Source organism: Cyanistes caeruleus, chromosome 16, assembly GCF_971803275.1.
Source record: "Cyanistes caeruleus chromosome 16, bCyaCae1.hap1.1, whole genome shotgun sequence".
NCBI classification, from domain to species: domain Eukaryota; kingdom Metazoa; phylum Chordata; class Aves; order Passeriformes; family Paridae; genus Cyanistes; species Cyanistes caeruleus.
The window spans coordinates 322,266-335,361 of record NC_141716.1 but is presented as its reverse complement, the minus strand read 5'-3'; the positions used below and the strand labels follow the sequence as shown (position 1 = coordinate 335,361).

At 41.1% G+C, this 13,096-nt stretch overlaps 2 protein-coding genes across 8 annotated transcripts in view; one reads left to right on the top strand and one right to left on the bottom strand.

Moving 5' to 3' along the window:
- Positions 1-13,096, bottom strand: part of LOC111938406 (uncharacterized) — an 89,873-nt gene that overhangs the window by 30,681 nt on the left and 46,096 nt on the right. Inside the window, exons 1-2 of one of the 2 annotated variants that reach the window (XR_015276904.1) lie at positions 12,264-12,361; positions 2,416-2,552 (exon numbers count right to left, since the gene is read on the bottom strand). Coding sequence is in view for 1 of the 2 variants with exons in the window: in XM_086852527.1 (XP_086708653.1) it covers positions 2,416-2,552 (137 nt within the window). In the remaining variant the exon portion in view is untranslated. Of the gene's footprint in view, positions 1-2,415; positions 2,553-12,263; positions 12,362-13,096 lie in introns of those variants that run through there. The other variant, XM_086852527.1, reaches the window with a different exon arrangement.
- Positions 1-13,096, top strand: part of PREX1 (phosphatidylinositol-3,4,5-trisphosphate dependent Rac exchange factor 1) — a 129,522-nt gene that overhangs the window by 101,085 nt on the left and 15,341 nt on the right. For 3 of the 6 annotated variants that reach the window (XM_086852442.1, XM_086852440.1, XM_023940126.2), the window contains exons 19-26: positions 876-961; positions 2,509-2,645; positions 3,082-3,253; positions 4,508-4,695; positions 5,480-5,641; positions 6,208-6,418; positions 7,593-7,851; positions 10,720-10,926. In XM_086852442.1, the coding sequence (XP_086708568.1) occupies positions 876-961; positions 2,509-2,645; positions 3,082-3,253; positions 4,508-4,695; positions 5,480-5,641; positions 6,208-6,418; positions 7,593-7,851; positions 10,720-10,926 (1,422 nt within the window). Of the gene's footprint in view, positions 1-875; positions 962-2,508; positions 2,646-3,081; positions 3,254-4,507; positions 4,696-5,479; positions 5,642-6,207; positions 6,419-7,589; positions 7,852-10,719; positions 10,927-13,096 lie in introns of all 6 variants that reach the window. The other 3 variants (XM_086852441.1, XM_086852439.1, XM_023940125.2) reach the window with 1 other exon arrangement.

The following is a 13,096-nucleotide window of genomic DNA, read 5'->3' as shown; positions in this document are numbered from 1 at the left end:
GATTATTGAGAAATGTCAGTTACTAAGAAGTACTTCTATAGTTGTAGTGAAACCTGTGTAAGCACTTCGCTGTTTACAGCAGAAGCCACTCAATAGGAAAACATGACAGAAATGAGAGGTACATGAGTCACGGCTTGTTTTAGTGATGACCCTTGAGCTGCCAGGAGATGTTGGCTTGTGTTCTCTTTGTACTGCAGACAACTTTTGGTTTCCTTGTGCACAAACAAAACTGAATCACAAGGATTGACATTCTCACACTCTATTATGTGCATGGGAAAACTATTTCCACCCATTAAAACTTGAGTTATTTTTGGATGAGTATAAAAATATAACCCTTACAGTTTTTCAGTCTTGTACTGTTTCTTCTAATGAGAGTTGGCCCTGTTAGTGTCTTGTGTATTATAAGATTCTGTATAGAATGTGCCATAGGACTCAATGTCTCAGTGAACATTTGTTGCTGAATTCTAGTCCACTATGTCTTGTCCAGTCTGTTTTGTTTTTTAAAATTTTTTAGTGGGGAAAAAAATCCTCTGCTGGTATAGGTCAGCACACCTTCACTGAAGTTTGCATAGAAATTGAAGGGAATATAAATGCTTCAGAAAGTTACTGTCAAGTGTTGTTCACTTAAAGATGCAATAAATTATGAAGTGCCAAATTTTAATTAGCAAATAGAATCTCCCATCTGTCTTGGACATTGAAGATGGAGTATATTTTTGCAAGTCTGTTTATTTGTTATTTATTTGTTAAAACTGCTGATGCTTTCTTTCATCCAAACCCAGCTGTGAATACCAAGGAAAGATGCTGTTAAGAACTGCCCAGAACTCTGGCAGCCTAATTTAAAATCATGTTTTCTCTTCTCCTTGATTTATCTGCAGGATTATTAAAATCCCAGATTGTCCTGAAGCACTTTGCTTTCAGATCCGGGGAGCAGCACCACCATATGTTCACGCAGTAGGAAGAGGTAAGTACAAACTGTGGTACAGTTAAGTTGGTAGTACAGCTGAATAGGCAGACATATACATGTCTGTATAAAGTGTGTGTATGTATATATATTAACAAAGACAGCTCCAGGTTTCATTGTCCAGCGTGTTCTATGCAAGTTCTTACAAATTTAGTGACCACAATGACAAGAACCTGTGATAGATGAGAATCACACTGACATAGTCATAGAACAATGTGTGATGCCTCAAACTGCTTATCATCTAAATAGAATCTAAGACAAGCAGTGTTGTTCTTATGAACTGAGTGTTTGGTCTCTAATCCCATCAACAGAATACAAGAAATAATTTAATTCCACAGTGGAAGAAACTTGAATGCTGAAATGCACAGTACCATGGACTCTTTAGAAGACATTATCACTTTAGCATTTGCAAGCTAGAAATGGACTTGCTTAGTGACCTTACCCTTGTTTCTTCTGAGACTACTAAGGTAAAACTTAACAGCCACAGGGAAAAAAAAACCCGTAAAACAGAGATGGTTGAGAAAAAGTTAAGGGGTAATGCTGTTTGTTGCTCGCTCAGTATTTTTGCCTGTAGTCATGCACAGTTTGGGTCACTGGGTTCTGAAGGTGCTGTAGGATCAGCAGCTTGGTAGACAGGTCAACACAATCTGTACATCACGAAGTAAGACTTGGAGACTACTTCTCCCTTTACACCAGCATATACTGCTACAAATTACCAGCATAAGACAGAGGCAAACTGCTCTCCTTGAACTTTTTAAAGGGAGGATACACAATTTGACAGAGATATTTACTACATCTGTACCTGACTATTAACTGAGCTACAAGTAAAGCACAGCTTTAACCTTTATGTTAAGCAGATGCAGAAAATATGACGTTTTAGACATACACCACTTCCTTCAGAACAAATGTGTGTCTCAGCTGAGTGCAGTTAGCTTAGGCAGCACCCACACGTGGCATGCCTAAGGACATGCATTTGTTGCACCGTTTCATAGCAGCACCTAGAACCACTTTTTCACAGTTTGGATTACAAGCTGGAAGTTGCAACTAGGAAGATTGTCCTTTATTGGGATTTTTCCTGGAAAAGACAAATTACATTTGACATCATATCTTTTTCTGTGACAAATTGTGTGACATGCAAGTGTCCCGTCTTCCAGGTGCAAGAGGCTGGAACAAATATAACAGTTTGTACTTAAGCAAGACTGCAGCTAATGTAACCATAAGGCTAACAGAGAACCCTATAAAAATCCCAAACAACTTCCCACAGAAATGTCAATTTCTAGCATGAATGCATTTAGATCTAGGAGATTGCGGTTTTTCCCAGCAACGCTGAAAACACAAAGAATAGATACACAATGTTATCCTTACACAACAAAGCTCTCTGAATAGTAGCAAAGGCTTAGTTAGCAAAGGCTTAGTTAGCAAAGGCATGACAGGACTGACCCAGCTCTTCTTACTTTTTCTAACCAGAAAGCTTTTGCAATCTTTCCAGTATTCTCATCCATGGGCAGATGGCAGTTCTGTCTAACTTCTCTCCTACTATTTCTCAGGTTCTGAGGCTGCAGCCGTAGGTCTTCATCCAGGGCAGTGTATTCTGAAAGTTAATGGGAATAATGCAACACATGGAAATTACAAGGAAGTTCTGGAGCACTTCACAGCCTATAGGACCAGGCAGCAGGAAGCACTGGTATGAATGCACAAAGGAAGTACATTAATTACTGCCCTTCTTCTGCACTCCCCTTTTCCTGTGCTTTTGTGCTCACTAAATATTCAGAAAAATAACATCTACATGTTTGCTTTGACTCATTTCCTTCTATGCCAGGGTCCTGCTATCACTGAGGGGACCTGATTCCATTTGCCATAGTTGCAAAACACCTACAAATAATATGAAAGCCATTTCATGCATACAATACTAAAAATTATTAATTATTACAAACCATAGAAGTTTACACAGCTACTGATCTAAATTTTATGTTCTCTGAAGTTCAGAGAAAAGCTGGGGAATGTTGGTATTTCAGCCTACTTAGAAGATACAGAATTGATGGCTAGATTCATCTCTGTAGTCCAAATATTTGGAGATTTGGCATTTTGAGGTCCTAGCTGAAGCCTATATCTCTTGAAAGGGGTTGTACCAGTGGGTGTACAGAACACATGAAGATGCTGAAGAGGACAGAGTTCGGCAAGCAGCATCCCCTGTGTGTCTGAGTGGCAGTCACCCAGGCTCCAGCAAAGACAACTCTGCACTAGAAGGATATGCAGAATTGGAGCCCCTTCAAAGCAGCCAACAGGAATCAGGTAAAGATTCTCATGGGGAAAGAAAACCTAGGGACAATTCGGGGGCTTTCAGAGGGAAAACCACAGTAGAAATAAAAAGTATAGTTATTATTGTAGAATATCTCTTATCTTAGCAAAGCTTTTTGATTGAATGAGGTCTGCCAGAGGAAGTATTTCTTTGCTGCAGTTTATTCAGAGGAAGGAAAAACTGAGATACACATAGAAACCATGCACCTGTGACTCTCTGCTCTTTACAAGACAGCCAGTTACAGGAATGAGGAGACTCAGCATTTTTAGAATCCTTTAGTAGCCCCTGCAAACCACACATTCAGGGGCAGTAGCTGATAGAGAGGGAAGGTCTGCAAATCACTTCTCCTAGAATAATCTGGATTTTCTGTTACTTTTGATTAAAGATTAGGATGTTAAATTACTTCGATCTGGAGCAAGTTTTCAAGGCATGTTACCACTGTGTCAGGAAAAGATGTGGATGTATTTCCTACAACTTTTGAAAGCATAGCTCAATATGCAGTTCCACTTTCATGTTGAGGGCTTATTAGGAAAAGTAGATGTTAAGGGAGACTACTAAAGCAAAATTTAATCCAAAGGATTGAGCCCAGACTCTCTGAATGCCATTGTCAGCTTCTTCAGGAACAGATGCACCTCTGTGCAGATCCTATGTAAGGTCTGGAGATGCTGATAATCTCACTGTCACACAAAGTGGTTCCACAGTGCAACAGCTAGAGCAGTGTAGAACTGGTAGAAGTGTGTGAGCAACTACCTGGCAAATCTCAGTCTGACTGGAACTTGAATCTGGTCTGTAGTGACAACAGAATTGTTTTGTGTAAAAAATGTTACCTCCTTACCACATCCCTGCCCTCACATCTCAGTCTTCTGGAGGGTTATTCCAGACAACAGGACCTAGAGATTAACATCCCTTCCCTTATAAGCTTCTGCTAGGATCTGAGAACAGAACTAGAGGTAGTGTCCTGAGCATGGATATGTGCACACATACATGGAAGAGTATCAGAATGGGAACTGGAGTATGTGTATTATCTAAAACTCTGTCACTGTCTCCATTAAGGGCCAACAGCAGATGTCTTCCTAAGAATATTCTCTCAGTCTCCAGCAGCATACAGTTCAAGATGCTCCTTGAGCCAAAGATTGTGTCTCTGCATTAAATACTTCTTCTCAGCAGATTTCTCTTGCCTGGGCAGGCCTGTATTCACTGCACTGTATGTGCTGCCAGACACCTCTAATGACTTAATTTGATTCCAGCCCAGACACCACAGACTGTTCTTTCTCCACTGGTAATCGGTGAAGAAACTCCTCTCATCAGCCTGACTGTGGATAACACCCACCTGGAGCATGGGGTGGTGTATGAATATGTTAGCAGTGCAGGAATCAAATCCTTTGTCCTGGAGAAAATTGTGGAACCAAAAGGTTGCTTCAATCTCACTGCAAAGGTACCGGAAACATACATAGTCAGATTTGTTCCTAAACAGGATGAGAAACTAATAATATCGCTTATTATTGGCTGCTGTGGGCTTGGCTCTTCAGTTGAGGTTGACATTGGTCTTCTCAGCCTGCTTAGAGTTTTGTTCATTAGAATGCACTGAGTTACAATAGCTTAGCTTGTTTGGTATATGTATATATATATATATATATATATATATATATATATATATAGCAAATCAGCAAGTGCTTCGAGGACTTCAGCTGTTGAGACAGATGGAGGGGACCCTCCATCTTTCTGCCTGGTAACATACACTCTGCTGATCTTTAAGATTTATCTATTCAGGCAGGAATTTGCTTTACCTTGCAAGAAAATCAAGCAGCTTTTTCCTATCTGAGAGGCTGGATGGGTTGCTACAGGAATTGAGTAGAACTGCTGCTATTGGAAAGGAGCAGAGAGTGCTGAGTGGCTTGGTCATCTCTGAAAAAATGAGCTAATAGTGAATGTTTGTCACATCCCAGTAATGTTATTGTTACGTCCCATAACAGCATGCTAGAGCAGGTAGCTTGGACAGTGGATATTTTGATCCACTTTTGTGATTCTAAACAGTTTTAAGGAATGGTATATGAGTCTGAGGATTAGACACACTAGTATTTCTCAGGCAGTAATAAAGACAGCTTGCTTTGGAGGCAGAACATTCAACCATGGGGCTTTGCCACTCCCTGAATGGAAGAAAACTGTATTTTTCCTCCCTGTCAAGACTCATATCATTGACATCCTGTCTTTTTGTTCAGATTTTAGAGGCCTTTGCTACAGAGGACAGTCATTTCGTAAGGAATTGCGAAAGACTTATATCCCTAAGCAGTGCCGTGGCCACCATGCCCCAGTATGAATTCCGGCAAATCTGTGACACTAAGCTGGAGAGCATTAGCAGGAGGCTCACGAGCTATCAAGAGGTACAGCACTACTACTTATTGGTGAAGTCTTGAGACAATACTTCATTGCATTAAGGGGGTCTTAGTATTCATTAATGAATCCAAACTGTTTCCAGGGTGGGTGTCTTGGAGGCACGTGAACAGCTCTGCAAATTACTGAAATTGCAAGTTTTGAGTGAAAAATACCTTGTCTGTAAATCACTCCTTTCTGCTTGTCGGAGATGTGGATTAAAACATATTGTTGCAGGTTCATTTCCACTGTATTAATGAATAAATATGAGAATAGATTGATGTGTGTCTTATTTAACATGAATGTAACTACAGTGTATCATGGTGTAAAGAAACAAAGTTAGTGTGCTTTTTTTGTGCAGTTACCTGAGCTGCCTGAAAAGAGATGCTAGGAGGTATATCTAATTAGCTAATTGCTTTCCTTTGTTGTTTTATGAGCTTTTTTTGAATGTGTTATTCCAGCTGCAGCAGAAATATGAATTCCTGGATTTCTGGAATAGGAGGCAGGAAGAGAAAAGAATTGTCTGTATTGCATCAAATTTGTGTGCAGTGACACACACCTACTTTATTTCTCCCAGTTTGCAGATGAATTGAAAACGAAGGTGAGCCCAGCCTTCAAACAAGCTGTTATGGAACCACATTCTCTCAACAGCATGGATTTCTGCCCCACCAACTGCCATATTAACCTCATGGAGGTATCATACCCCAAAAGCTCTACCTCAGCAGGGAGATCGTTCAGTATTCGCATTGGACGGAAACCTTCCATTATTGGTCTTGATCCAGAGCAAGGTGATAATTAACTTTCAACTTCCATACTGATTTCATGTGTATAAAAAGTTGTGGTTTTCCATTGCTCAGCGAGGTCAAATATAAGTTCCAAGGAAACACAGTCTTGACAGTACCCTTTCTTCCTCCTTAAAATTTTATAGTTAAATGGAAGCCTTCTTGTGTTGTGAAAAAGTAATGGCTTTAAGCATAGAGAGGCTTCAGGTACTGTGTTTTTGCTAGCTAAACTGTTTGGGCATGATCTCGTGGTAGTTTTGTGGCTGGGGCGCTACCTTTAGTAGAGGTGACTTGCTGACTAAAGTGACTGATGACAGTGCTAGTGCTTCATTCAGGGGGAAAGCTGAAGTCAATCACATTGTACTGCTGCTTTCTACTCTCATTACTAAATAAATTCCATGCACTGGAGTTGAAAGTCTCTACTCTGTCAGGGGATCTATTTTCTGATAAATTGCTGCGATGCAGCATTTCTACAATCTGGTTATTTGAGTTCCAACATTCCTTTACCATAATCTCACTGAACATGCTTCTGATTCATTGCCTTGTGAAGGTCAGAGTGCAGGAATTCTTGGAAGAGGGAAGTATAGACTAACCAACCTTCTGAACGATGGCATTGACTATTCAAATTGAGGTCTATAAAGGAGCCCTGCTTGCTTGGGCAGTAGTATTTTTAATGTGAGCTAAGGCAGTTAGCAAAGTACTGCACCAAAACTGTCAGCAATTCTAAATGAAAAAGAATTAATTTATCTTCTGTAAGGACAGAATCCTATTCCTTTATATGTATGTGTGTGTGTGTAAGTGTAAATGTCTGTAGAGCTGGAATAATAGCATAGACTGACTTCTGAGAACCCAGATTCAATAACTTTTCAACAAATGCTTTTAGAGAGCTTCTATGTTGTCTGTATGAGTATACATGTAAACATAGGACTTTACTTCCATAATTTAGCCAGTTTCTGACCTGCAGTAAATTCAAAATATCTAGTTGCATGCCAGGAAAAAAATCCCAACTTCTTTGGGTTTTTTTCAGAATGATTTTTTCATAGAATGTAATTACATAAAACTGTTTTGTGAAATGTTAGTTTTTCTTGTTAAAACTTCACTTATCCTAAACAATCATCACTGGGATGGAATGGGGAAAGTCATGAGAGCCATACTAACTGGATCCTTTAATGTTTAGTAGGTACCTTAAATCCAGTCTCATATACTCAGCATTGCATCACCACCATGGCTGCACCATCCTGGAGATGTCCAGCCCCAGAAGATGGAGATCCTGATGGTAGCCTTGGCCAGCAGAATGGAGGAACAATTCGGAAAGAAAGGGGACTCAGTTTTCTGCTGAAACAGGAAGATTGGGAGATGCAGGACTCCTACTTGCACCTTTTTAACAAACTTGACATTGCAGTGAAGGAAATGAAGCAGTATGTCATTCAGATAAATAAGTGAGTACAAAATCCTGTATGCACTGGAGGAAGAAACTCATAACTTGAGGCAGAAACCACCAAAAACACATTGTGGTGTCAGCTCCAGCTGTCATCCTCTTTACTTGCCTCATCAGACCTGCCCTTGGATGATGGCTCCTTGGTGGTTTTGTCAAATCTACTCCTGGGCAGATCCACCAGTGTTTGTATTATTGTCCTTTGTTTCTAAAAGTCTACCTGAATTTGACAGCCACTGTTTTTCTTACTATATATTCCAAAATAAGAATCTATTTCTTGCCAAGAGCCCTTGAGATTTTGTCTATCATAAGGCAGACTAAGCAAAACTTGTAATTGTAGGCCAGTTTCTCTATGGAACCTGTGGTTTCTTGTCCTCTTTTTGTTTTTCTTTCTTTATCATGACAGGTCTCCTAGTTACAGTAACAAAAGATGGAGCAGTGTGTCTGTGGTTTGTGCTAACAGTCAAGGTTTTGGTAGCAGGGGCTGCGGGGATGAGCTGTGTGGGAGGAGGCTGTACGATGCCCTAAGCTGATGACAGCCACTTCCAGGAAACAGAATAGCCCATCGTGCACTGTCATGGTTTGACCCTAGCTGGCAGCTCAGCTCCACACAGCCACTCGCTCAGTCCCTGCCAGGTGCATCAGGAATGGAGTCAGAAGAATAAAAGTGAGAAAACTTGAAATTTGAAAATAAATAAAAATTGAAATAAAGACAGTTATACAGGTGTTGCAAAAGCTGCACACAAACAAAGCAAAACCAGGGATTCATTCAGTGCTTCCCATGGGCAGGGAGGTGTTCAGCCACCTTCAGGAGAGTAGGGCCTCATCCTGCAGAATGGTGACTTGGGAAGACAAACACCATCATTCCAAATATCCCTGCTTTCCTCCTTTTCTGCCCACTTTATATACTGAGCGTGGTGTCACACAATCTGGAATCTGCCTTGGATCAGTTGGGGTCACCTGTCCTGGCTGCGTCTTCTGACAGTCTCCCACATCAGCCCCCTCTCCAGTGTGGCTGTACAAGGGGCAGAAAAGGCAGAAAAGTTCTCTGTAAGCTCAGCAATAAAAAAAACATTGTTGGAGTCTGAGACACAGAGTGTGTGTGTGTGCTTGTTTCTGATACTCTGAGATCCAGAAAAACACTGAATTTCATACAATATGAAATTTATGAGTATGTTTTCTTGGTGATACATGAAAACAACTGTTAAAGTTAGATAGAAATAGCTAAAAGTGTGAGTGTGTAGATTAGAGAGTTTCTTAAGTCACTGGGTGAAAAAGAGTTAAAAATAGTTTAGAAAGCAGAAGGCAAGATGGAGGATTTAGAATGTTGTTTCTTTTCCTTCTTTCTTCTTCATGTTCTTCTTCTAGAGGTTTTTGGATAATAGTAGGTGATTGGATAGAAGATGCCGCAGTGCAGCACACAGGTGATGGGTCATTGGGTCATTAAGAAAAATAATACATGTGTCTATTGTTAATTGGATAAGAATGAGTATAAAGATAGAAGAACTGTGTAGTTCAGGGCCATTTTGTGCTTTCAAAGCCGAAGTGAGCCACAAAGTGAGCCACAAGGCCATTTTGTACCATTAGAAAGAAATGAGTCAGATTGCAGTGAATTGAACTTGTGCAAAAAGTCTGGAGAGACCTGCCAAGTTTTGTGATAACATCCTAATAAACACAAGAAACAAGATCCTAACAGGCTTTGGAGTTTTTGTCCTGACCTGGAGGACTGTGATAAACAAGATTCCCTGTGAGGGAATATTCCCAAGGAGCTCAGCTCAGAGGAGACTGAGAAATCCAGGAGTGAAGAGAAAAATGTACAAAAAGAAGGGCAGCAGAATCAAGAAAGAGAAAAAAGAAATGAAAAAGATTTTTTTAAAAATTTACAAACGTCTCTGTATTATCAGCCTTGTGTTCAGCACAAATCCACAACAGTCCCCTACCAGCCAATGGAAAAAGAATTAACTGTATCTCTGCCAAAAGCAGCCTATGACCAAAACTTCACCTGAGTGGAAAGCACATGGAGCCTTGGGTCCCACATGCATACAGAAGGGTGGTAGCTGCTGGGTAGAGCCAGCGAGCTGAGGAGGAGAAATCCAGTGCCTTGGAGGAAGAAAGTGAGGACTTTCAGGCCACCATGGTTACAGTGATTAAGCTATGCCTTACAGAAGTAGGGTACCTGTGGTAACAGGACCTTTTGGGAACTGGGATTCATGGGAATCTCCTGAGGTTTAACAAGACCAAGTGCAAGGTGCTGCACCTAGTTAGGGCAGCACAGGCTGGGGAATAAAGGGACTGAAAGCAGATGTGCCAAGGATTTGGGAGTGCTGGTGGATGAGAGGCTGGACATAAGCTATCAGTGTGCACAGACAGCATCATTCAGTCCTGGGCCATCTGCATCCTGGCCTCCTCCCCGCAGTGTGGGCAGCAGGTGAAACCAGGCGGGAATCTGCCCCCCTACCCAGTGCAGGTCACAGACTCTACCTGCAGAGCTGCCTCCAGCTCTGGGATACCCAGCCCAGGAAGGATGTGGGAGAGAATCCGGAGGAGGCCATGGAGATGATCAGAGGGACAGAGCAGCTCTGCTGTGAGAAAAGGCTCAGAGAACTGGGATTGTTACGCTGGAGAAGAAGCTTTGGGGTGACCTACTTGTGGACTTCAGTACCTGATGGGAGCCTGCGAGAAAGATGGAGAGAGACTCTTTACAAGGGCCTGGAGTGACAGGACAAGGGGGGGATGGCCTCAAACAGAGCATGTTCAGATCAGATCTATGTAAAGTGCTCACAAAGTTAGCTCTAATTTCACATAGCTGCATTTAGCCTTAGTCATGACAGTTTATTTGTTGGACTGAGAGCTCTATGTTGTGCTTCTGCAGACTTTTGTCCACCATAACAGAACCTACAGAAGCTGGTGCCTGTGAGGCACCATCTACTGAGGAGACATCCTCGCCTTCCCTGGGAACAGAAGACAGTGATCCTGACAAAGCTGAGCATGGTGGAGTCAAGAAGGTCTGTTTCAAAGTTTCTGATGAGGACCAGGAAGACTCTGGACATGACACAATGAGTTTCAGAGACTCCTATAGGTGAGTCTGAAGATTGTGCCACTTTTACCTTACTAATACAATGTTTCAAAGTTCTGATCCCAGTATGGATTTAACAAACTGGTTGTTTTCCAGTCAATTATCTAGTATTCACTTAGTAGAGTATTCACTTCACATAAGTATTCATTACATTTTTTACCCTAGAGACATACACAGCAAAAATGCTTCCCTCAGAATAATGCTAAAATACTAAGGCTTCTAGAAAACTGAATAAAATAAAATAAATAGGTCTAGTGTGACTTTCTGTATGCTGTTGCCAGAAACTATAGAAGTCCAGCAGAATTCTCAGACTGCTTGGTCTTAAAAATAGCTGGTATTAACATTCGGTTCTCCAGACAATTTTCCTGAAAGTCTTAAGACACTGAGAAACAGAAATGGACATTGAGATTTTTATTTTTAATGGGCCTTTGAAACCACAAATGGAAATGTTTATTCAGGCTTCAAAATCTTTTTGGGACATGACTGCTGATTCTCCAGGAATACTTGCTACCAAAGGGAATATCACTCCCAGTTCTCTCTGGGGGGAAACATTTGGAATCTCAGCTTCAGAATAAGTGGGATAACAAGTTGTGGCCATGCCTGATCACTGCAATTTAACATCCTTAATTGGCCATTTTTGCATATCTAGCAAGACTGGAGAGCTGGGAGGATTCCAGGGACCTGAATGAATTATCTGTCTCTGTAACATCCCTGCTGCAGTCCTGATGCTGTACTTGCTGTTGTTGGGCACTCAAACCAGTAACAATAGGTGCCACCCGTGCAAGACTGCAGAATGGCCAAAGAGGAACAGTTTGTGTTGGGAGGGGTCTCTTGAGCATGCACAGTCCAGTCCCTTGCTCAGGACAGGGCCAGTAAGATTGGTTGCTTGGGGTCTTTTCTGTTTGAATATTGATTGCCTCAAAGGACAACAAATACAAAGCCAATAAAGAAATAGAACAAGCACTTGCAGTGCTGAGATCTAGAGCATCTCTGTTGTGTGAGATTTCAGTCTGGGTATGTGCTTTGGAGCTTTCTGAGTAAAATGTGCTGTATTTCTTTCATGTTAATAGGATATTCCTGTAGTTCAAATTTCTGTAATTGAGGCTAATTTATTCTGGGTAGCGAAGTGATAGCACAGTCTCTCTGGATTTGTCACTTGTTCCAGAATTCTACACGTAAGTTTGAGAAACATTATTCTGCCCTCTCTTTATTAGTCAGAGGCAGAGAACTAAGCATATATTACAGATTAGTTACTCAAGGGGGAATGTGTTTTTAAGGTCTTTGATTTAAAAGAGCATTGATCAGCTACAAACCCAAGCAAATTGAAGATAAGAAATTACCTTGTTTGGCAATAGCCATGCTTCTTTTTCTGGGATCATTTGGAGTTTAGTTCATAAGAGTTTGTACTGCAGAGTAGTTGCCATAAATACTAATCTTCCTGAGGGAAAAAACAGATTTGATACTAGATTTGAAAAAGAACAGCAAGAATCCCAGTTAGGGTACTTTCAGTTGCTCTTATTTCTTTCTCTCATCCCAGTTAAAAACTACATCAGAGGCAGAGACAGTGAGAGAGAATTTTTTAAGCTTGTACCCAAAACACTGTCATTGTCACTTCACTGGAAGGAGACAGCCCGAGATCCATAGTATTTTTGTTTACTTTCAGTAAGAATAGTTAAAGTGAATTTAAAGAGAGGAGATTCAGTCTAGAATTTTCCAGGTGTGCATGAGCCAAGACTGGTGTGGAGATCACTGTCACAACTCCTCTGCTTCACTATAGGATCTGCAGTGCCTAATTCTCAAGTGGGTTAGATTCCCTAAGTTTTCTCTCTCACCTCCAGTATCTGTGCTACTGCAGCCTCCCTATATGCTGGATTTGGATGCTGCAATACTCTGAGAACTGGTAGCAAAGTTTAGTGGAGATGTCTGCTTTCATTATTTCCAGAAGCAGGGTGATGTATTACACATTCAGCATTAACTGCAAATAGAAGAAGGCATGCTGTGGCAGTCCTGCTCCGGAGTCCTTGCTTAATGACTGTTCTGTATGTCATTACTTACAGTCATTTAATTTTCACAGAACTAAGTTTGTGGGGACAGTGCTAATAAAGGCAGAATAGCAGTGTGGGTGCCTGAATGTGGAGACAGCTTTTGTTCAGTCCCCTCTGTGCTCTCCTTT